Consider the following 24,688-nt stretch of genomic DNA (forward strand, 5'->3'; position numbering starts at 1 on the left):
CAAGTGGTGGGGTGCTAGATTACGTAGGCATGTATTGTAGCACTACGGGTACTTTCTCTTTTTCATAAGCAAGCTGGGATGATGTGGGTTCCCGGCCATCAAAGCAACCAGAGAGAGAGAGTCCCCTGCCATCAAAGCAACCAGAGAGAGAGCTCGTGTTTGGGCAGCACGTGGCACATGGTGGGGAGTTGGGCTCTTGCTAGCCCTGCACTCATGCGTCCTCTTTACAAGGCAGAAGCGGATATATGTAAGAGGGGGGAAAAAAAAAAACTATGGTATCTGGCAGAGCATGAACATCTGTACGCATGCAAAGGACTACTGTGCACGTGGCAAATATGTACAGGTCCAAATTGTTCACATGGTGGCGGCATTTTAGATGGGTCATGAGCCAAAGAAATATTAAAAATTGATTTAACATACACTATCCGATTAGTGGCCAACAGATGGATGGATAAAATGAGAAATTGTCAATTGTCCAGATTTGAAAATAAATATCCTTTAATAACAATTCAGGATCATCTAATCAATCTGACGTGGGGACTATGGGACTCGGATTTCATAGTGTAGCCTTGGGAAAACTCTGTGAACCCCACCACGATATATGTGTTTTGTCCACTCCATTCGTCCATTTTTCCGATCATTGTATGGCATGACCCTAAAAATGAGGCAGATCCAAATCACAAATGGACCACACTATAAGAAACAGTGGTGATTGAACTCCCACCATTAAAAACTTACTGAGGCCCATTGGGATATTCATTTGCCATCCAATCTATTGATTAGGTCACGCGGACCTGAATGCAGGGGAAGCCTGTGACCCTGGCTCAGTGGTGGACTCACAGGAGTTTCAACATGAGGTCATGGGTTCGAGCAGGGTTGAAAATATCAGCTTGATCCAAAACTTTTGTAGCTTCCCAAAAGTTTTAATGGTGGGCGTTCAATGACCACCACCCCACATCAAGTTCCTGTGGTAGGAAGCTAGGTGAAGCCCACCATGATGTTTATGAGAAATCTATTATGTCCATCTGTTTTTCAACTTTTATCAGGACACGAGAACAAAAATTAGGTCCACTCAAAATCTAAACAAGCCGCACGACAAGGAACAGTCGGATTGGGGCTATAGAAGTTTTGTACGATGATATAATGCAACTGCGTTTTTGGTTTGTACCAGTGGGAATGACCTTACGAAGGATCTGGAAGGCACCTAAACATCAAGGTGGACCCTGGGAAGGTTTCAACGGTGGGCATCTCTCTCCTACTTTTTCCCGAGGCGGATGGAGGGAGACACCAACGGTAAGTTTCTCAGATATGAAGCTAGGCGGCCCTAACTGTGATGTTTGTGAGAAATCCACCCGGTCGATCCATTTTGGCACTTCGTTTTAGGACATCATACAATAAGAGTCAGATTCAAAACTCAGGTTAGCCGCCACACGACAAGGAAACACTGGAGATTGAATGCCCCGTTGAAACATTCGTGGGGCTAGAGAAGTTTTGGATCAGGATAATATTTTTGCTCCTCCAGTGTTTGGATGCCAAGGCGACATCCAGGTCGTTGATGAGTTGGGCCGTACTGTATACGTGTCATGGCTGAAAAATCAGGTTATGCTGTCCTTGTATGCCAACACGTGATGAAAAAAAAAATGAGTGGCTAAGTAGAAAAATGGGCCGACCGTTCACTTTTCACATTCCTCTGGCCCACCAGATGAGATGATCAAATCCACCTGACTTTCTGGTCATAACATACACAATCAGGCCAACTTGATGGATCCTCGGATCTTGCATACATGACACGTTTGGCATGTGGGAGAGTAGGATCTTCGAAAACCCTTAAGCCATACCAGAACTTTTCCCCAAACGAAGTTGGCTGAGCTCTACTTGTGAGGCCACCCACGGCTGGCACGTGTGCCACCGCATATTCCTACCTAGGGCTTTCAATGGACTAGCTGGCTCATAAGGGTCGCGCTTTCGGGCAGGGCAGGCCTTAGAATCGAAACCCATTTGTCAATTGAGCCTGGCCACGCTATGTCTAGTAGCTCAAAGCCCACCTGAGGCCCGCTCCTTTTAAAGGACATTTTCGTTTGTTTTTTTAAGTAATATATCACACATATACCATACACTTCACATATTCCATTCTTTTATACATATGTAAACCAACTTCTGATTAGACTTGCCTGATTTTTGGGCAGTGGAGCACACGTAATCAACGACCCAAATCTTGAACAACTGGGCAAACGGACCAGGGTTAGGTTTGGGCTTGGGGCGAGCATAATCAACTCCAATTCGGTTGACTGCTTTACTTTGTGATCAGGCTAGGATGGACCTGAGCCCGGACCGGGACCTGCTGTGTCTGTGCTCCACACCATTTCGGGCAAGCCACTGCATTCCCTCAAGCATAACACACATTGCCTTTAATGAAGTTCGTTAGTTCTGAGTAGGGGGAAGAAATATTCAGATCGTATCACATCACAGCCTAACAGGTTTTCCAGCCGCTGCTATCTATATACAATTCCATTTTCCTCCTAACTAAAAAGGCGGCACTCTTCCCCGCTGATTCCCTACCGTCTAGAATTTCTAGTTTCATGCATCCATCACTTACATCCTCAACTGACTCTTCCCATTGGAAGACAACCACAAACTGAAAGAAGCAAGGACATTCTCCACGAGGAAGACAAATGGAATCGCCTACCTCAGTCACCTGTGTAAACCAGAGAGAATTTTAAAAAAAATCTCCTCCACAAATGAATCTGAAGGAATTCGCAGGAGCCACCGGCACAACTAATCAAAAAATGGGCCACCTTGGAAAGGGATTTTGACCATACTAGCCTTGTGGCATGGTCAAAATCCTGAAAAGAAAGGGAAGTTTAAAATATTCCAAGGTAGCCACTAACAACTTTTTAAAAGTTTTTCAAACCAAATTAACCCATCCTTGTATCAATATGAATTTTGAGTGAAGAATAAGTTACCTAATATCAAATCCCAAGTAACGTGGACGAGATTTATTATTAGGCCTACTGGAACTTATATTTAATCCATTCATTTTCTTTGTAATCCTCTATTTATATAAAAAAAAATGCTAACTTCTTTCTTACACGATCTCTGTGTAGCCCACAAAACCTAATAACATATAACAGTGTCCGTTCCATACAAACTATTTTCTTGTGATGTAGTCAATGTGACTGGTGGATGTTGATCATGCTTCAAACCATAACCTTCTATGAAATTCCAAGGTTAATGGATGGAGTGGATTCCACACATATGCGATCGTGGTTTTGTGGTCCACCATTGCATGTGTGGAATCCACTCCTCTTCAACATAACAACTACAACCATCCTTATCTACCTCAAATCCCTTCTAACAATCACTTATCCCTACAACAACAAAAATCACAACCATCTCTCTCTATCCACAATCAAAAGTGACTTTCATATGTAAGATAATGTTATTATACAAAAAATAAAATAAAAAATTCATTTAAAATGTCTTCCTAATATATGTAGCTTCTATCTCTAACAAATGCAGTCGTCAAAGCAAAAACAATAATTTTTTAGGGCCTTAAAAGTTGTTACCGGTGCTCATACGCCAGAGAAGTTAATGACAATCAGCGTATGCTGGAAAATATAGTTGAAAGGGGTGATGATGGGACCCTGAAAGACATGTTTGAAAAGGAAGAAGAAGCCCCACAAAAACAGCAAAGAAATAAGAAAAAGAATCTCCATATGGACACCAAGTTCCAAAGCAGGGGCATTTTCTTCCACTAATTCTTCAAAAAGTGATAAGGCCTAATAAGGAATATATTTGAGAGGTCAGATTTTGGGATTTTTGGCAATACCACACAAGGCTAATATAGTCAAAATCCCCCTTGGGAATCTTGTCAAACAGTCTCGGACACATCTCTATGTGATGGGCCTTCCACACTCCCAGCTGCGGATGACTTCTGTGCTGCTAATCTTTCTTCCAGTGCCCGTGCCCCCCACTCTCTGCAATTCAAACAGAACCCACGAATGAGGATCTCATCCAATCCAACTGAAACTATCTGAAGAATAATAGTAGTCAACTGATGGCCCTACAACTAATATAAAAACGCAGCATCCATTTGTGGAAAAAAAATAAATAAATGAAAGAAGGGGCCACTCCAGTGGTACTGGGTAGATTTGGGGGCCATGTGATGGATCCACAATCCAATCTGCCTATCAAGATGTGTCACCTCTGAAAAACCCTAGCACCCAAAACTCAGCCTGATCCAAAACTTGTGGGCCAAAACAAAAAGACCAAGGTGGGATGGAACACCCACCCTAGGATTTCATAGGGGGCCATCTGAGTCGCAGAACAGCCTGATCTTGGCCAGATAAAGGGTCCAGCCTTGATTATATATAGAGAACACAGTGGGCCTCCCGCGATAATCAACGGTGGGCATTCCCTCTCAATATGTTCCTTGTGATGGCCCATCTTAGTTTTTGGATTGGGCTGATCTCCCTCCCTCCCCCTACACCTATAGATTTGGAGGACTTTCACACATTGAATGGCAATGGTTAGTTGGACTCTCTTCCTAAACATCCATTTATAATCCTCCAATCAGTAGCTAGGATAATCTGGCCGACATATTTTTCTCTGAATACGTTATCCGCAGCAAGGGCCTACCAGATGAACAATCCGAGTCAGGAACACGTGTGCCATGTGTAGAGAGACTGCTTAATAACTAAGAAAATCTGACAATCCATAGGTTCCCTTGTACGAAACTAATGTTGTACAAGATAGTGTAACTAATTTTTTCTTGCAAATTAGTGAATTAACTTGGACCTAAGCAACATTTATTATCCATGTTTGAGAGGGGAAAAAAGCACAATACCCAATTCCATAACATTGAAAACTAACTTGGTGGTGTCGACAAAATATTAGAAGATGTAGAAATCATCAAAAACACAATTTCAAGAGAGCCCAACACACGTACCTCCTCCTGGATGCCGCAATGGGGTCAGAACCAGGCAATGGAGTACCTCCCAATGTATGGCCCTTAGCTTCGTTGGAAATTTTGGATCCTCGACAAAGCATCCGATCAAACACCGAAGCAATAGGATCCAGAACTGGACTGCAAATTCGAGCGGATGAGAACAAGGACACTGGTTCTTTCAATCGGAAAAATTGCAAGATTGGAAACACATATTACCGCAAAGATTCAGGGAAGAACGTGGAGAAGGCAAACTCGTCACTTGGGTCACCTTGAAGGTTTGCTTCTGGCTTCCTTTGGAGATAACGCAGGTAAATCCAGCTGATATAAGTGCCAAATATCAAAGTTGGAAGATATGATGCTGAATCTGCTGTGAAGAAGCTTGCAGCTATTGACACCAACACAACGAGGGACGGCAACCACTGGAGAATATTGGAAAAGGGACAAAGGAAATATTATCAGCCATAGGTTCATACAGAAATTGTGGCAAACATTTTTTTTCAAAAGAATAAATAAAACTAAAAAGTAAAGAAATGTTGCCATTATCATACCTTTGCTTTGATCTTCAATACACCCAGCTCCTGATCAGGTATAATTTGCTTGAGACCAACCAGGAATCCTGAAAGGACCCCGTGAAAGCCACAAAGAGGTGTATAACTAGCAAAAGAGAAATGTAAATCGGCAATGTTAGAGCTTAAGCCTCCTTAGGATTATTGAGGGTGATATCTTGGTCAGATTCATGATGAAAGTTATGGCATAAGTTTGACATTGGCTGCCAACCTGACGCAACCCCCCTCCTTCCAGGCTGGGGACCAGCAATGAGAGCGCAAAACTCCCGCAGGCGCAATGTAATAGACTATTACATAACTTGATTACAATCAAGCACTGTCTAATAGTCTATTACATAGGTTGATTACAAACAACGAGTTCTTATTGACGACGATATGATGCTGGTGGGGGAATGTAGGTTACTTTCGAGCAACAAGAGAAGAAAGTGTGGTTAAGATTAACCTTAACGTTGCCCCTTTCAACTCTCGGATCTCAAACAGCAGGGGACACCAAACCAAGCTTCAACATGGATTGTTTAATAGCTCCCAGAGAAGGATAACAATTTTCCCAATTGTATGGCTACAAAATCACTAGCAATAATTAGATACATTTTGCCACCTAACATACCAGGCAAGCTCAATTGGAAAGATGGCCACTAGTGTCGGAATCCAAAACTGGAATGTCGGATTCGCCAAACTCCATAAATATAGGATTCATGGATTCGGAAAATATATTTATTTAATTTAAAAATAAATGACATAAAAAATGTCCCTTTCCAATAGAGCATGGTATAATTCCTAACTAAAAATTTTGACTTTCTAGTAAGGAATCATATAATACTTCTCATCTATGATTGTGCATAATGATTGAGGTACATATGGCACATGCTTCTAGCCAGGTGCCTGCATATTTTACTCTGCAGGAGTATCATGCAATTCCCAGTATTAGTGTGGCAAAGGGTCTTAAGTTTGTCAAGTGTGTGAGTTTGAGGAGCTTTTTGCTGCACAGGGTTAGTTCTGTGTCAGTTTGGGATAGTATAATTGCTCATCATCTGGCTATTTCTGCATTGTCCTTGTCACGGTGATCCTTCTTCCACAACTTAAAAAATTGCACTTTTCATTCTCAAAATAATACTAATAATAATACTACGAAAAAAAGGAACTAGACAATAAGCATCTTAGCAGACATTTAAGGTCCTGTTTGGATGCCAGTCGAACTCCCTTATTGTTAAATTAAGAAAAGAAACCTTTTTTTTTTTTACTTGTAATGACATTAGTACTACACTACTAATTAAAAAAGAACATGTAATGACTAATGATGGGAGGACTACACTCAGATTTTGTTCGTTACGAAAAATGACCAGCGGTCCAGATTCATCATAAAATTATAGCCCATTTGAAAAATGGTGGATCACTCCCATGCCACATCAGCTGTGTGCAGCAATTCCATTCACCACCCAACGGATGATTTCCTCCTGTGAACAGTCAAGCTCTTTTTTCATTCATCAATAGCTGATTCTTGATCCAAAAATCATTATTCCGATGAAAAGATGGTGCAAGTACCGCCGCACAAATACAACTCATGAACTCCTTTCCATTTTCAAGAATGATCTTTAGCATGTAACCAAAACATGGCCTAAAGTTTCATTGATAGTAAGTCTTTGAAAGATTTAAATGTTCACTAAAATTAAGAAAGTGGGAAAGAGAAAGTAATTTTATCATTCACACAGGCAGTTTTACTTTTTTTTAGCAGCAATTCTGTAAAACGTATGTCATTTTACAATTTATGTTAGTGACCTTCCCTCTCTTTTTATACGAAGGATCCTATTGAGAAGTGTCAGTTTAGAGGTTCTCTGTGTTCAGGTGTCTCATCATCTTATAACTGGAAGAAAATCCTGGCGTATCACATACACACGTCAGGTTTGGAACCCAACACGTGACACACCTCCTGCTTAGAAAACTCCATGTAACATAGTAGAAGAGCTAATGTCTTCCAATAAGAAACCAGGGAATGCGATCAAATAATGAAAATTCCAATGTTTGTCATAGTCAAATTAATGTTTGTAAATATGAGGAAAAGGGAAACTGAACTTGATACGACAAGTGTTATTATGTTCTACGAGATACAGTAAAGCATTAAATGAAAACAAAATATCATGCCCAAATAAACAAGGACGAATGAAAGGAAAACAGTACAAGTATGCATAAACATGCACAAAAAAGAAAAGATCCTCGGAGCATGGTGACACTTACAGGAACCTTTCCTGCCTTGTTATGTAGTACAATGCTATGGCTGTGATCAAGATGCAGACAGAAGTTAAAAAGTTGACCACAACAACAAATTTGAAGAACTCCTTGGAACCCCATATTGGTTCTAGCAACTTCCCAATGAAAAGAAGACCAACTATGTTGATGGCCACCTGCAAAACAGATGTACCATCACGATCTTGCCATTTTAAAATGCATAGTTGTAATTACTAGGATATCTTGCCTGTAAAATATCTTCAAAACACCCAGTAGTTTTTGTTACTCAAGTCGTGTAACAACTAACAACTAAGATCTAGGAGTACAATTCAGGCAGGTTGGGCCAAGTTGAGGGACAACCCGAGCCCGACCGGACCTCGAGAGGACCCAACCCCAACCCGACCCAAATTCCAACCCAAGGTGCCTAACCCAAACCCAACCTAAACTCCTCTATACTCAACCACAACCCAACCCAAACCAAATACATTTGATTATTCCCAACCTGACCTAACCCAACCCAAACCTGACCCGATTTCAAATCGGGTTGGAACTATATAAACCTAATCCGACCCGCAGACCCTGACAATCTGACCCAAACCGGGGTTTGGGTCATCAGGTTTGGATTGAGTTGAATCCAAGTTGCAGCCCTAAAATGATCTGTTATAATGAACCTAAGGAGAAAAAATACAATTTATGTATGCCATTCAGTTTCCATATACAAGTGACTATATTCAGTGAGAATTTATCATTCAAAATATATATATATATATATATATATATATATATATATATATATATATATATATATATATATATATATATATATATATATATATTCAGTGAGAATTGATACAGTCATGTTTCATGGCACTATGGCAGAGACAGAGAAGAAATGAGCCATTAGGGGTGTGTGTGTGTGTGTGTCTGTGTGTGTGTATTCAGTGAGAATTTACACAGTCATGTTTCATGGCACTATGGCAGAGACAGAGAAGAAATGAGCCATTAGGGGTGTGTGTGTGTGTGTGTGTGTGTGTGTGTGTGTGTGTATTCAGTGAGAATTTATACAATCATGTTTCATGGCACTATGGCAGAGACCGAGAAGAAATGAGCCATTAGGAAAGTGGCAACATAGGATTACAACACTGCAAATAATAGAGTCAGAAATTATCTATTGACTAGGTTTTCAAATCCAGCGGCTCGGACAGCTTCAATTTTAGAGACGTGTGCATACGCACACTTATGTATTAAATTGTATACAAAATGGTACACGAGCTGCTCTTGAAGTCTCTGCCAATGGTACAGTCGACTGTTACCAATTGCATAGAATAATCCATCATCCCAATAAGTATGAAAAATGGAATTGTAAACAGATTGTCCACACTACCACATCGTTGCAACAATGGACGGAAAACATCTATTTACCAATCTGAGAACAACCTAATTACCATAATCACTTGCGTCTTTGAAATAGACTTGATGCCATAAGAACATCAGCCTTGTGCATTGCAACTATGTAAGGAACTTGCCCAAAGAGAAGCATAAGTATTTAACAAAGACACAATGAGTTGGAATTTTCAGGAGTAATAAATGTTTTATCTTTACAGGTCAAACAATACACCAGCCTCAATATAAAAATAATTGGCAGAAAAGCTCAATCCAGTTGGTTGGATTAAATGCCAAAAGAAATTTCGACCGAAAATTCATCAGAAAAGAAAATGCCATAATTCCAATTACAGTTGATCATTTCTAAAGTCAATTATTTAGAGTCTTCTAACACAGTTTCTAAGGCACGCAGATAAAGGATATAGGGAAGCAACAAAAAGCAAAATGTTTGGACATGAATTCCGGAGATAGCAGAAAAAGCTTAAAGCAAAAGAACATGATAAACATTGAAATGGACCTCGTGCAGGTTCTATCATTTTCAGCAAGGATAATAAAGTTATAGTGAAACATTACAAACTAAAGAACGCATACCCCAAAAAGAGATTGCTCAATGTAACCAGCTGTTATGAGGGTCCAAACAAATGGAATTGTCCTGCAAAATCAATTCATTGAGGAAAATTCTTCATCAATGATGCCAACCACATTAGAAATTTGCAATTATAAAGCCACAATAATTGATTGTCTGCATCATACTATTCTCGATAAACTTGAATAAGAGATACCAAATATACATGTAATAAACAAGTCCACAATAAAACATAGTAGGAATAAATCATTCTCGTCAACATCAAACTTCCAAATAATTGAAACATTCGATGTTCACCGGTGGTTGTCAAAAAGATTCAAAGTCCCCCGTCTATTCATCTTTCATGCTTTGGTCAACAAAAGAAAAAAAAAAGGCAGGACAGTGCTCAGAGAGGACACCAATCAGCAATCAACAACTCTATGCTGCCTAGACAATGTACCATTTTTCCCAACAAAATCAATTAGAACCTTATTTCACAAATGGAAGTGGATTCAGATGCAGGATCAGAGACATCACTGTTCTTAAAAAAAATAAGTGAGAGAACATAGGAAGCAGCTATAAACAAATAAAATTGAAGAATTGGAATATGAGAGAGTCCAATGCTCCTAGTTGTATGTGGACACATAAACAGCCCAATCAATTTATCTGAACGTGATGTTAGGTTTGGCCCACACTTCAGATGCCACCACATAAAATTACAATAATTGGATGATCTGACCGATCTGAAAGTTGGACTCTTTTTCTAGGGATTCATTTTCCAAAACACAGATGGGATGGTCAGGATTCTCTAAGCAAGGTATTTTAGAACCAAAAGCAACCTAAGATGGGCCCTACCAAATGGAGAGTTCAAATTGTTGATTGCACCTGTTTTCCATAAACAATCAGAACTTCCATCTTATAGGCTATTGATCAGAGAGTTAGAATTGTCCAATAGGCGTGATTTTTGCATGGTGACCCATGAAGTGTGGGCTGGACCTTGTGGACGATCCAGAACAATTGATTGACCATCAACGTGTCCCTCTGAATTAGGAGAACTGGACCATTTCTTTTCAACTATATATTATATTTCACCCAAAAAAAAAAAAAACTAGTGACGGTATGCATAGAGACTCTTAAAATGTCTAGACTGGGAAAATGGGCATTATTTTTCTTGTAGGGAAAAAAAAAATGATTGAGGTGAAGATGGTCATGATGGAATTATGATTGTGGTGGTTGAAGGTAGGAGGAATGGGACATCTGGCAGCAAGAGCAGGATAGAGCAAGACTGCAGAACAGGAACTGCGCATTGGGTAGAAAACTCAGACAATTGCAACAACTCTTACTTATCTTGTTAGTCAAACACTTCCTACACTAACAGATGAATAAATTACATACAGGTCATATAACTCAAACCAAAAATATATAGTATCCAAACTATCACTTCAATTAGAGCCTGAGAAGAACCATACGTTGCAGGAATCAGTGCAAGATAAGACACAGCCAAGGGGAGAATCTGGAGTATGGCATATCCTCCAAAAAGCACCACCGATAGCCCTTTGCACAGCCGCGTAAAGCCAGAGAAGAGGCTTCCACCCTGCTCATTATAAATTACATACTGATCTGAGTTAATCTGATCAAAATCCATACTTTGTCGATAACATTTCTCTAAATCGTAGACAAAATAAACAATAGAAACATTTGGATTTACAGCTGACTTAGATTGCAATAACCAAGTTGCGATGAAGTAAAATGTCCAAAGTTGGGTGAGCCTCATTTTATCTAGAGCAAATGACCAGTCCTGAATTGTGATGAAACCTGCTATGAGTGGCAATAGGTCAGGTTCCAGTTGGATCGTGGTCAGCCTGAGCCCAACCCATTTACTAAACGGTCCCAGGATCTAGGACCAAGCCCAACTTGTGACCTGAGATGAGATGATCAGGCCCAACCCATGAACAAATACCTTAGCCCAACCCCAGCCCAACCTTTCCAACTTGTAAAAGAATTATCAGGACTGGAACCCAAAACCCATTACACAGTTCCACACATTTCTAACTCTAATGCAGGCCCACAGCTTTCAAACATGGCTAATTATTTGTATATAAATAAATACTCTGTGGGTGGGTCAACTCAGGTCAAGCCAAAGCAAACCCAAGCACAGCACATTTAGCTAAATGGGCCATGTTTTCTAACCAAAGCCCCACGTAAAACCCAATAAACTCAACGTGAACCTGTCTTTTAAGCAGATCAGGTTGGTTAAGGCCACTCACTGCTATGGCCATTAGCAAGAGTAGCATTCCAAATCCTACTCTCTCACACAGTCCTATAAGACGTGTGTCCAAGATCCGGCTAATCCATTACGCCAGTCCAGTCATCAGGTGGGTCACATAGTACAGTGAATGTGGACCAATGGTCAATTTTTTAACCATCCATTTTCTTCATGCATGTGCAGCCAACCCAAGGACCCAAAGTGGCCTGATTTTTGGGCCACAGCACATACACAGCTGGCCCACCATGTGAAAAACCTAGATATTGAACACATTGAAAAGACTAGGTCTCAAAATCCTACCCTTTGCAAATAGCCATGATGAGGACATCGTGCACACGCACGCCCACACGCCGTCCACACGTGCACCCACCCCCCAATACGCATGTATGTACGAAAAAGGAGGGCCCCACCGTCGATCTGGCTCGATGACGACGTCCAAGAAGGGCCTCCTAACTAGAAAATAAAGTTTTAATTCAAAAGAGTGGACCCAATAGTCAAGAAAAGCCCATCATGGGATCACATGATCGTGGCCCACTAATCGGATTGATTTCATATTTTAGGTTTTGCTTATTCATGTTATTTAGAACATCGTGAACGCTTTAGATTCCTTTGTTTAGTTTTTATTTTAGTTTACTTCATTGCCAAGTAATAGGTTGTGCACATGGTGCGAGTTTTGGAGTATAGGGTTTTCCCTATAAATAGGCACATCTTGTAGCTCTTTTGATTCATTGAAGCTTAATAAAAATTCCTACTTTATTTTTCTACTCTCTTAGTGAGTTGTGAAAGAATTCAAAAGTGGGTGCAAAGCCCTCCCTTTTCGAAGGGCTAACTATGTGGTGTGAAGGCACATCTATTCTCATCCGTCCCTACCATCTCTCATCCATATATCTCATCTTTCACCATCATTATTGCTTTGAATTTCTCAGCTTTTTGCAGCTATTCATCCCCCCTACAGCCAATTTCCAGAATCTAGATCTATAGGAGGGCTGAGACTTCAGCAGAGTACTATGCCTCGACCTTACGTCAGATCGTCGTCAAACTTGGAGGGATTGGAGGTCTCCCCTGGCCGACCAAGGCCTAGGTGTCACTTTGGGGAGGCGGGCTTCCATCACACGTGCGGCCAGCCCACCCGCGCACGTGCGTCACCCCCGGGTCACCATCTGCACGCAGGAACTTTCTCCGGGTCAGGTTTTCCTCTGGTTTTCCTCTTTTCATTCCTATTTCCTAAACCCTAGTCTTAGTTTGCATTAGCCCTAATTTATTTGCCCCTTTTTTCACCCTAGGGTTCCTTGAATTGAAATTGAGGAATCCCTTGGATTAGGAACTGATTCTTATGTATGCGTGGTTGATTTCTATTTCCCTTTGAGCATTGTTTGGTCCATAATTTTTATTGATCTAATCCTAACCCGTGTAGGCCTAGACCCGTACAGATTCCCCTTTACTTGAATGTTTGAACTTTTGTGTGGGATGTGGAATTATTATGTGATCATTCTGCATTAGTCTGATCTAAGCCTGAATTCTTGCATATCATATTTAAATTTCATGTTCTGCATCAAATTTGGAATCAGAGCATAAGGTTCTTATAGGGGAATACATTACATGTTAGGGTTAGTTTGTTTGAGTCCTTCATGCATCCAGTTTATCACATGTAGCTTTTAAGAGTCCATAGTCCCTTACTTTGTCTCCTATATTGTTGGATTTTAATAAACACTGCATAGTCCCTCATATAAAATCTCATATGATCATTTAGTCCTATTTAGTTACATATAGTCGCCCTAGAAAGTCCTTAGGTGGAGTTAGCAAGTATATGCCCACACGTACGGGTCGCGGTTTTGGTTTGCACCCTATACTAAACATAGAGCAACCGCAAGAATCATTGAACAAGTTAACCAAGCAGGTTGATTTTTTGAGTAAGCGCTTAAGCAACGCATAGATCAACGCCTTGACCAATTTGAGGATCGCGTTACCCAAATAGAGGCTTCCCTTGGGGCAAACCCCACCATCGGGGAAGATGTTCAATCTCAGGCAGGTAGTCGGGAGGTTAGACTAAGGAATGGAGGCAGCCAAGAAGTTGGTCATGGGCACGCACCTGTGCACCCACCCCGTGAGGGACACCGTGACCAATATGACCCAGATGCGTGACTCCTCAATAGAGTTAGAGTAGATGCCCCTATGTTTGATGGCTACTTGTACCCAAAAGCATTTTTAGATTGGTTGGCGGATATGGAACACTATTTTGAGTGGTATGACATGTCGGATGCTCGACGAGTCCGATTTGTCAAGATGAAGCTTGTGGGCCAAGCAAAGAGGTTTTGAGCGACAGTTAAGCGAAAGAAAGAAAGAGCAAGGGAACTCTCAATAGTCCATTGAGGAGAAATGAAAAAACCGCTGAAAGAAAAGTACCTCCCTTTCTCTTATCGCCTGCGGTTGATTGAGGAGTGGCAGTCTCTTTGACAGGGTTCCATGAGTGTTGTTGACTATATTGAGAAATTCGAAGAGTACTTGACCCGTTGTGAGGTTAATGAGGACCCCGTACTCACCCTTACTCGTTTTAAAACGGGCCTCCATCCTGACATTAGGAGAGAATTGCTCGCCAAAGACATAGACACCATCGAACAGTTGTATCAAGTAATGTTGGACATCGAGCAATATCTCAAAGCGTCTGTAGGAAGGCGGTTTGATTTTCATGATTCTAGTGCTAAGGCTAATCCCTCTAGGGCTAAACCTAACACTGGATATCAAAACAAACCTTCCAACAATTTGCAGCCTAGGTCCAAGGATGATAAGGGTAAAGAAATTGCTGGGTCTAGTTCACAGGGAAGTGGAGCCACTAAGTGTTTTAGGTGTAAGGGGTTTGGTCATTGTGCTCACCAGTGCAGCACGAGAGAGGGCACCAAAGTATTCTTTATTGATAGACAGGTAGAAGTAGTGCCCCCAGAAAGTGATGGCAAAGAGGAAGAATATGAGCCCGTAGAGACCCCTAGGGAGAAAAGGGAGCGCAAGAGTCTGTGACCCTCGCAATTGTGCATCGCGATTTGGCTCAAGCCAAGAACAATGATGACTGGCGCCGCAACACGATCTTTTACATTTATGCAAAATGTGGAGAAAGAGTTGTAAATTGATCGTAGATAATGGTAGTTGTGCTAACGTGGCATCGACTAGCACTGTAAGTCATTTGGGCTTGAAGCTGGAAACTCATCCTCAACCCTATAGAGTTTCCTGGGTTGACGAAACCTCCATTCCAGTATCACACTGTTATCATGTTCCTATTCAGTTTAGATCTTATAAAGACATACTTTGGCGTGATGTTGTTCCCATGGACGTTGGCCATATTATTTTGAGCAAACCATGGCTATACGACAGGAATGTCGCCATATTTGGTCGTTCAAATGTGTGCACATTCTGGTTTGAGGGCAAGAAGGTCAAGCTAAACCCTTTGCCACCCAAGAGTACGACTGGAAAGGAGTCCACACAAAGTGGTGTGAGCAGCTCGAAAGAAGCAAAGGAATTAAAGTCCAAATCCAAACCGCTCCATATTCTGAATGTCAAAGACTTTGAGCGAGAGACGTAGGCAGACGCGATGGTATACACCCTTGTAGCTAGGGAGAGTGTACCAGAGGCTAGTGTAGAGTAACCTACCGAGGTCATTCCAGTAGTACATGAGTTTCGTGATATCTTCCCTGATAATCTACCAAATGAGCTTCCCCCTATGAGGGATATACAGCATGCCATTGATTTAATCCCTGGGACAACTCTATCAAACCTCCCGCATTACAGAATAAACCCAAATGAGCATTCTGAGTTGAAGAGGTAGATTGATGAGCTCCTAGAAAAGGGTTTCATTCGAGAGAGCATGAGCCCGTGTGCCGTGTCTACCCTTTTTACACCTAAGAAGGATGGCACATGGGGAATGTGTGTTAATAGTAGAGTCATCGACAAAATCACAGTCAAGTATCGGTTTCCCATACCGCGTCTTGATGACATGTTGGATATGATGGTCAATGCTCACTATCTTCTCAAAAATTGACCTCAAGAGTAGTTATCACCAAATCCGTGTACGCCCTGGTGATGAGTGGAAGACGGCGTTCAAGACAAATGATAGACTATATGAGTGGCTAGTTATGCCTTTTGGGTTAACTCGCCCCAAACACTTTCATGCGTGTGATGACCCAAGTATTGAGGCCCTTCATAGGGAAATTCCTGGTCGTATACTTTGATGATATCTTGATTTATAACATGGCCAAAGAGCAACACCTCAACCATTTGAGGCAGGTTTGTGGGATCTTTAGGGCCGAGAAGTTGTACGCCAACCTAAAGAAGTGTGCATTTTTGTCTAGTAGTGTGATCTTCTTAGGTTTTATTATGTCAGCTAAGGGCGTATCAGCGGATACCGAGAAGGTCAAGGCCATCGTCAATTGGCCTGAACCCCGCAATATTCATGAGGTGCGCAACTTTCACGGTTTAGCTACCTTCTATAGGCGGTTCATTCGAGGTTTCAGTTCCATTATGGCTCCCATCACAGATTGCATAATAAAAAATTTAAAAAAAAAATAAGAGTTTCAATGGACAAAGGCCGCCTCGAAGACCTTCAATGAGATAAAGGTTAAGATGACCGAAGCTCCAATTACGCGACTTCCAGATTTTTCAAAAGCTTTTGAAGTCGCATGTAACGCGTCAGGAGTCGGCATAGGGGGAGTGTTTAGTCAAGAAGGGCACCCTGTCGCCTTTTTTAGTGAGAAACTTAATGAGGCGAAACAAAGATATTCCACCTATGACAAGGAATTCTATGGGGTAGTGCAATCTCTACGCCATTAGCGTCATTACCTATTGCCACAAGAATTCATCTTATTCTCAGATCATGAGGCCTTGAGATATCTGAACTCTCAGAAGAAATTAAACCATAGGCATGCCAAGTGGGTTCAATTCCTTCAAGTGTACACTTTTATACTTAAGCACAAGGCCAGTGTAGAGAATAAGTCCGCCGACGCATCGAGTTGTCGAGTCACATTACTTAACTCCATGAGTGTTGAAGTTACGGACCTTAAGCGCATCAAAGAAGAGTATTATGAGTGTCCAGATTTCGGAGTTGTGTACACGTCGTTGCTAGAGAGTCCGTCAGGAGCTAGCAGTGAGTATTTGATTTTAGACGGATATTTGTTTAGGAGTGACCGCTTGTACATACCACGCACCTCCCTCCGCTTGTACATTCAGGAAGGGTTGCGGGTCATTTCGGTCGAGACAAGACCATTGCCCTAGTGGAGGATAGGTTTTATTGGCCAAGCCTCAAGCAAGACGTGGCTAAAATTATAGGACAATGTCGTACTTGTCAACTGGCATAGCAAAAGAAACAGAATACAGGATTACACACACCTTTGTCATCCCATTCATCCCTTAACAGGACATCAGTATGGACTTCATACTTGGACTTCCCAAGACTATTCGGAAACATGATTCCATATTTGTTGACGTGAACCGTTTCTCTAAAATGGCCCACTTCATTCCTTGTTCTAAGACCTCCGACGCATCTCATGTTACCAAGCTATTCTTTAGTGAGGTCGTCAAACCACATGGGTTACCAAAAACCATAGTGTCTGATCGTGACGTGCGATTCATGAGTTACTTTTGGAAGACACTATGGCACATGACGAATACTAGGCTCCAATTTTCTTCTGCCTACCACCCTCAAACTGATAAACAGACTGAGGTGGTTAACAGGAGCCTAGGGAGTTTACTACGATATTTAGTGGGGGAGCATACCAGGACATGAGACACCGTACTATCCATAGCCGAGTTTGCATTCAATAGTTCTATCAATAGGTCCACAGGTCTAAGTCCTTTTGAAGTTGTTACTGGTTACAAGCCTAGGAAGCCTATTGACCCCGTCCCTATGTCATTGTCCCATATGCCCTCAGAGTCAGCAGAGTCTTTTGCGCATCACATACATTCATTGCATCAAGAAATCAGGCGTAAGATCACTACTAGTAATGAACATTACAAATTTTCTGCGGATTAACATAAACGTTTCAAAGAATTCAATATTGAGGACTCTGTGATGGTCCGCATCAGGCTCGAGCGATATCCTCCGGGAGCCGTTCGCAAGTTACACGCATGTAGCATTAGTTCAAAATTATAAAATGAAACGGTCTCAATGCGTATGAGGTAGATCTTTCGCCTTCCATGGGAATTAGTTCCACATTCAATGTGGAGGATCTAGTTGCTTTTCAGGGACCCACTGATACATTGTCCGGCCCTTCGCCCACCCATCCCGATTCCTCATATTTGCCCCTTGCTCCATAGCCTCTCCCCGACCTTTCTTCCCAGCCTTTACCTCCCATACTTAGCCTTCACACACCCAAAGAGGAAATAGAAGATATCCTAACCATGCGATAGTTTCCACGTCGGCTGGCGGTTTTCATAAGTACCTGGTTAAATGGAAGTTACGCCCAGCTTTAGACAGCACGTAGCTCATTGAGGAAGAGCTTCATAGACTTGATCCTGACATCTTAGAGCGGTTCAAGAGTTTTATTTCGCTAGTGGCAAAATCTTCATAGCCAGGGAGAGTTGATGAGGACATCATGCACATGCACACTCGCACGCCGTCCACACGTGCACGCACACCACCCCCCTACGCACGTATGTACAAAGAAGAAGGGTCTCACCGTCGATCTCGCTCGATGACAACGTTCAGGGAAGGCCTCCTAGCTAAAAGACGAAATTTTGATTCAAAAGAGTGGACCTGATAATCAAGAAAAGCCCATCATGGGATCTCATGATTGTGGCTCACTAATCGGATTGATTTCATATCTTAGGTTTTGCTGATTCATGTTATTTAGAATATCGTGAATGTTTTCGATTTCTTTCTTTTGTTTTTATTTTAGTTTACCTCATCGCCAAGTAATAAGTTATGCACATGGCGTGAGTTTTGGGGTATAGGGTTTTCCCAATAAATAAGCACCCCCTGTAACTCTTTTAATTCATTAAAGCTTAATAAAAATTCCTACTTTATTTTTCCGTTCTCTTAGTGAGTTGTGGAAGAATTCAAAAGTCGGTGCGAAGCCCTCCCTTTTTGAAGGGATAACTACGTGGCGTGAAGCCACATCTATCCTCATCCATCCCTACTATCTCTCATCCATATACCTCATCTTTCACCATCATTATTGCTTTGAATTTCCCAGCTTTTTGCAGCTATTCATCCCCCTACAGCCAGTTTCTAGAATCTGGACCTGTAAGAGGGCTGAGACTTCGGCGGAGCACTACGCCTCGACCTTTTGTCGGATCGTCGTCAAACTTGGGAGGGAATAGAGGTCTCCCCTGGCCGACCAAGGCCTAGGTGTCACTTTGGGGAGGCGAGCTTCCATCACACGTGCGACCAGCCCACCCGCGCACGTGCGTCACCCCCGGGTCACCATCTGCACGCAAAAGCTTTCTCCGAGTCAAGTTTTCCTCTGGTTTTCCTCTTTTCATTCCTATTTCCTAAACCCTAGCCTTAGTTTGCATTAGCCCTAATTTATTTTTCCCTTTTTTCACCCTAGGGTTCCTTGAATTGAAATTGGGGAATCCCTTGGATTAGGGACTGATTCTTATGCATGTGTGGTTGATTTCTATTTCCCTTTGAGCATTGTTTGGTCCGTAATTTTTATTGATCTAGTCCTAGCCCATGTAGGCCTGGACCTGTACAAATTCCCCTTTACTTGAATGTTTGAACTTTTGTGTAGGATGTGGAATTATTATGTGATCATTCTGTGTTGGTCTGATCTAAGTCTAAATTCTTGCATATCATATTTAAATTTCATGTTCTGCATCAAGCCACCAGCCCAACACAGCTTTCATTGTGAATATGTTCATTACAGTTTACAAGGCTTCTATGGGCGTGGCATGGAGGACTGGGCGGGAAGGCTTCTAAATCCTATTGGCGTCTAGTTCTCTTGGCCGTGTTGTGGGCTATTTGGGGTTCTAGGAATGGGCGATGCTTTCGGAATGTGGAGGAGGGGGTAAATGTTGTGATTGCTAGGATTTCCTCCTTAGTTGAAGAGTGGGCAGGTTTTGTAAAGGCAGCCCCAGCTGTTCCTCTTCTATAGCTTTTCATTTGGCTGTTTTGGGGCCTTGTATTCTTTTCTCGCTTTGTGAGTTCCTTCAATAAAAATTTGTTGTTCCCTCAAAAAAAAAAAAAAAAAAAAAAAAGAAGGGTTTACAAGGCAGACTTGAAAGTTGAAAATACAAGAGAACTAAACATTCCTAGTTCTGCGATCACTCATCTCCAAATTGTCACAACTTAATTACCACAATCAAAGCCAGTTGAACATCCAAACACGACCTAATCATGCATAGAAGCATATAGAAGTTACACATTTCCATAGAAACTGAAGAACAGAAAGGGGGTGTGGGTGTGGGTGTGGTTGATTGAATGATGGCGCCCAACATGACAGCTCCCTAGTCACGCTGTCAACATACCATATGCCAAGAATCAGGGTAGTACACTCATCAAAAGAGCCCCACATATACATTCATTTTTGTTAGTTTGAATGATAGACTTCTTTTCTAACCACCCATTTTTCCCATACAGGTTTGACTTGCCGGATTGGCAGACCAACATTTATTTTTGAACCATGGCAAGTTAACATACTCTTAACTGATAGATGGCCCACATCTCAAACACGTGCTATCTGATGGTTGATCAAATGGTAATTTTTCACACCCTCACATGAGGAGTGCCTCATCAAATCACAACCCTTTTTTAAAAAGGGGGAAAGAGGAAAAACTTTGATAGAGTAGCAAAGAATGATGGATGATATACAGACACTTAGAATATTAGAAATTGCATACCCGGCATAAAATTATTCAAATTAAACTTCCCAAATTATGGGTCCCAATTTAGATGTCTTTTGAACCAAAAATTACAACTTATGTGATTATCTGAGAATCAGATTGGTGGACATGTATCAGACAGTTACAAATGAAAAAAAAAAATTACAGTTTACAAGGCAGACTTGAAAGTTGAAAATACAAGAGAACTAAACATTTCTAGTTCCGCGATCACTCATTTCCAAATTGTCGCAACTTAATTACCATAATCAAAGCCAGTTGAACATCCAAACACGACCTAATCATGCATAGAAGCATATAGAAGTTACACATTTCCATAGAAACTGAAGAACAGAAAGGGGGTGTGGGTGTGGGTGTGGGTGTGGGTGTGGGTGTGGTTGATTGAATGATGGCGCCCAACATGACAGCTCCCTGGTCACACTGTCAACATACCATATGCCAAGAATCAGGGTAGTACACTCATCAAAAGAGCCCCACATATACATTCATTTTTGACAGTTGGACTTCTTTTCTAACCACCCGTTTTTCTCATACAAGTTTGACCTGCCGGATCAGCAGACCAACATTTATTTTTAAACCATGGCAAGTTAACATACTGTACCTGATAAATGGCCCACATCTCAAACACGTGCTGTCTGATGGTTGATCAAATGGTAATTTTTCACACCCTCACATGAGGAGAGCCTCATCAAATCACAACCTTTTTTTAAAAGGGGAAAAGAGGAAAAACTTTGATAGAGTAGCAGAGAATGATGGATGATATACAGGCACTCAGAATATTAGAAATTGCATACCCCGCATAAAATTATTCAAATTAAACTTCCCAAATTACAGGTCCCAATTTAGAGGTCTTTTGAAGCAAAAATTACAACTTATGTGATTATCTGAGTATCAGATTGGTAGACATGTATCAGACACTTAGAAATGAAAAAAATATATATCCAATAATCCTATTTCAAGAAACATGTGTCTACTAATCAGAGGTCATGATTGCTCAACCAATCTGATTTTGGGACAGTGACTTCAAGAAGGTGGGTAACACAATCCAATCCGGTTTTAATTTGAGTTCATGTATGTCTCATGTACATTGTCTGAGTGGCTGCCTATCAAGTGTCATATTCTGCTCGACTATCCAATAACTCCCCCTAAAAAAAGAGGAATCGATTGAAATTCCATGAAAAAATGTAATAGATCGGGATCTAAAACCCTAAAAGGGAGGTTTTTCAATATCAAACCCCAATTTCTAGTTTGTTTTTCCAGCGGTGATCTAAAACTCTAAAGAGGGAGGGTTTTCTACTTTCTAGAGCTGGTCACATTTCAGGAATTCGATATTTTGATCTGGAAATTGAAAAGATGTGAGAAGGGAAAGAGAAGAAAATGGTCTTACTCCAACCAGTGCGTGAGAACTCATTGCCTGACTACTCCGTGACTCGCCCGACCCGTCTGTTGGGCTATTTCCCGGCTTCCAGCCTTTTAACCGGACGCGGATTTCCTGCGAAAGCCTTTCGCAGGAAGTTCCTGCGCAAGGATTCTGGGTGGGCCCACTCCGATGTTTGGAAGAAATCCAACCCGTCCATCCGTTTTTTTACCTCATTTTAGCTCATGCAACCAAAAATAAGATGGATCCAAAATTCAAATGGGTCACAAAAGTTTTGTATCGGTCTAAGTTTTTGGTGTTTTCAATTCATCCCAGTGAAAATGAACTTATAAACGGTTTGGATGGCAGCCTAGGGAGGTTTCAACGGTGGGCATTCCTCTTCACACTATTTCATCTCGTATGGCCCACTTGAGTCTTGGATCCTCCTCAATTTTGTTTGAGTATCCTAAAATGATCTCGAAAAATGGATGGACAGGTTGGATTTCTAATCACCATCACAGTGGACCCCACTTTGCATCCTTGCGCAGGAACTTCCTGCGAAAGAAATCCGCGACCCTTTTCTTTTTTCCGCCTCGTTTTCTTCGTACAAGTACGCGGCCAGAGCCTTTCCGCGTTATACGCGGGTTTTTATTTCTGGAAGGTCGGACCATGTTTCCATAATCCAGACCATTGCTCTGCCTCTGTTCCATTACAATGTGGATGGAGCATCTCGTGATCGTTTCCTCGATAGTAAGATCTGGAACTTTTGCTTACTGGCCATGAGATAGACAGCTAAGATGAGATGCGTCTGAAAAATGTCCCGAGATTGGCTTCTCGGATCTTCCGATCTGGGAGGCTTTTGTGGCATGGTCCATCCACGGTGTCACTTAAGAGATCAACGGTGCAGATTACAGACGACGTGGTTTTGCTAGTGACCCCAACATCAGCCAACTAGCTAGTGTCAAAGCTCTGCGGGACCCACCATGATGTGTCTGTTTTATCCGTACCGTTCATCCATTCTTCCATCTTAATTTATGGTATTAGCCCAAAAATGAGGCAGATCCAAATCTCAGGTGGACATACACAAGAAAACAGCATTGATTGAACGTCCACCGTTAAAAATTCCTAGGCCCACTGTAATGTTTATTTTCCATCTAAACCATTGATAAGGCCACACATATCTGGATGAAGGGAAAACACAAACATCAGCTTGATCTAAAACTTTTACAGCTCGCCCTCAAAAAGTTTTCACGGTAAGCGTCCAATCCCCTTCCTCTGGTGTGGTCTACCTAAGCTTTGTATCTGCCTCATTTTTTGGTAGGGCTGGAAAAAATGGGTGGACCGCGCGGCTAAAAGCCCACCTTCGATGTAAGCGGTCCATCATGTAAATCTATATTTGATGTGGATCGTCCATTCCATGGGACCAAGGTTGTCCATAACGTGGGACATACGTCTACGAAAAATATGGATGGCATCAGGTTGCCATCCCATATCTAGCCTTCTAGGATCCATACTCATTCAGGCAGCCAAACGGGCATTTGATCTGCTGAGATCTCCATTCGCGGTATCCAAGCCGTTGAAATGGGAGGCACCAGCTAGGAGCCGTAGGATCCAGAATCAGATCTGGATGACAACCACCGTTGTTTTCAGGCACTCCAAGAAGTGGAACAGCTTTAAGCGACGGGGTGCGAGTCTACCTGCGCCTTGGGACATATATTTCCTAAGTTCCACCGTAATATTTATTGATCATCCAACCTGTTGATAAAGTCACAAAAATATGATTAAGGGGAAAAAATAAATATAAGCTTGATATAAAGCGTTTTTCTTTCACAAAATGTTTTTAATTGTCAATAAACACTATTTCTTTTGGTGTGATCTATATTAAAGTAAAATATCCTTCATTTTTTGGACTATTCACGGAAATAAGCTGAAAAAACTGATGGACAGAGTGGATATATAATTCATGCATTTAGATGGGCCCTACGGTTAGGGTCGCACCCACATAGCTGGTTCAGGGGTCGCAGCCAAGTCGCAGTCGGGAAGGAGCACCTTTGCTTTCATATACGGTACACCTCTTCCTTTTGTTGGGAACGCTTTGGTTCGTTGCGATGATCCCGTATTGGTTCATCCCATCTCACCATCTTCATTCTGCCCTTTGATAAGGACGGCCTGAATTACGTCCAGGCCCATCTACGGAATCTGGGCCATCTAACCCCAAATGGGCCTTAATCTGGGCTTTATCTCGGCCGGCTTTAAATGGAATTTAACGTAAGCCCAAGGGGTAGTGATTCACGATGAATGCAGCCTAATGGGCCAGATGGATTTGGGTAATGGGCCTCGGATAGCCCATCGACAACCTTACGCAGGAAACATTACTTGTAGAAGCGGGTTGCGTCCAACCCCCGCTTGGATAGCTTCAGTCCAGGCAGGGACTCTGTGGAGCCCACTGTGATATATTTTTTTAAATCCAAGCCGTCCATCCATTTTTCCAGATCTCTTCTGTATGCAGAACTAAAAACTGAGGCAGATACAAAGCTCAAGTGGACCACACCACAGG

General features: G+C 41.8%; 1 protein-coding gene across 1 annotated transcript; it reads right to left on the minus strand.

Annotated features, from left to right (window-relative positions):
• Positions 1-3,394: 3,394 nt before the first annotated feature.
• On the minus strand, positions 3,395-22,316 carry LOC131240317 (rhomboid-like protein 19). The gene is made up of 8 exons (XM_058238444.1): positions 22,162-22,316; positions 11,155-11,279; positions 9,712-9,772; positions 7,747-7,913; positions 5,497-5,602; positions 5,165-5,367; positions 4,949-5,086; positions 3,395-3,977 (listed from the first exon to the last, which is right to left on the minus strand). The coding sequence occupies exons 1-8, from the start codon at positions 22,183-22,185 to the stop codon at positions 3,872-3,874; spliced, it is 930 nt and encodes a 309-aa protein (XP_058094427.1). The 5' UTR covers positions 22,186-22,316; the 3' UTR covers positions 3,395-3,871.
• Between the last annotated feature and the right edge of the window lie 2,372 nt (positions 22,317-24,688).

This window comes from Magnolia sinica, chromosome 3 (assembly GCF_029962835.1).
Source record: "Magnolia sinica isolate HGM2019 chromosome 3, MsV1, whole genome shotgun sequence".
NCBI classification, from domain to species: domain Eukaryota; kingdom Viridiplantae; phylum Streptophyta; class Magnoliopsida; order Magnoliales; family Magnoliaceae; genus Magnolia; species Magnolia sinica.

Coding starts and splice junctions, on each gene's coding strand:
- LOC131240317 (XM_058238444.1), bottom strand. CDS start 22,185: ATGAGTTCTCACGCACTGGTTGGA. Junction 5,368..5,496: donor TATTGAAGATCAAAGCAAAG/GTATGATAATGG, acceptor AATATTCTCCAG/TGGTTGCCGTCCCTCGTTGT. Junction 3,978..4,948: donor ATTGCGGCATCCAGGAGGAG/GTACGTGTGTTG, acceptor TTTGAATTGCAG/AGAGTGGGGGGCACGGGCAC.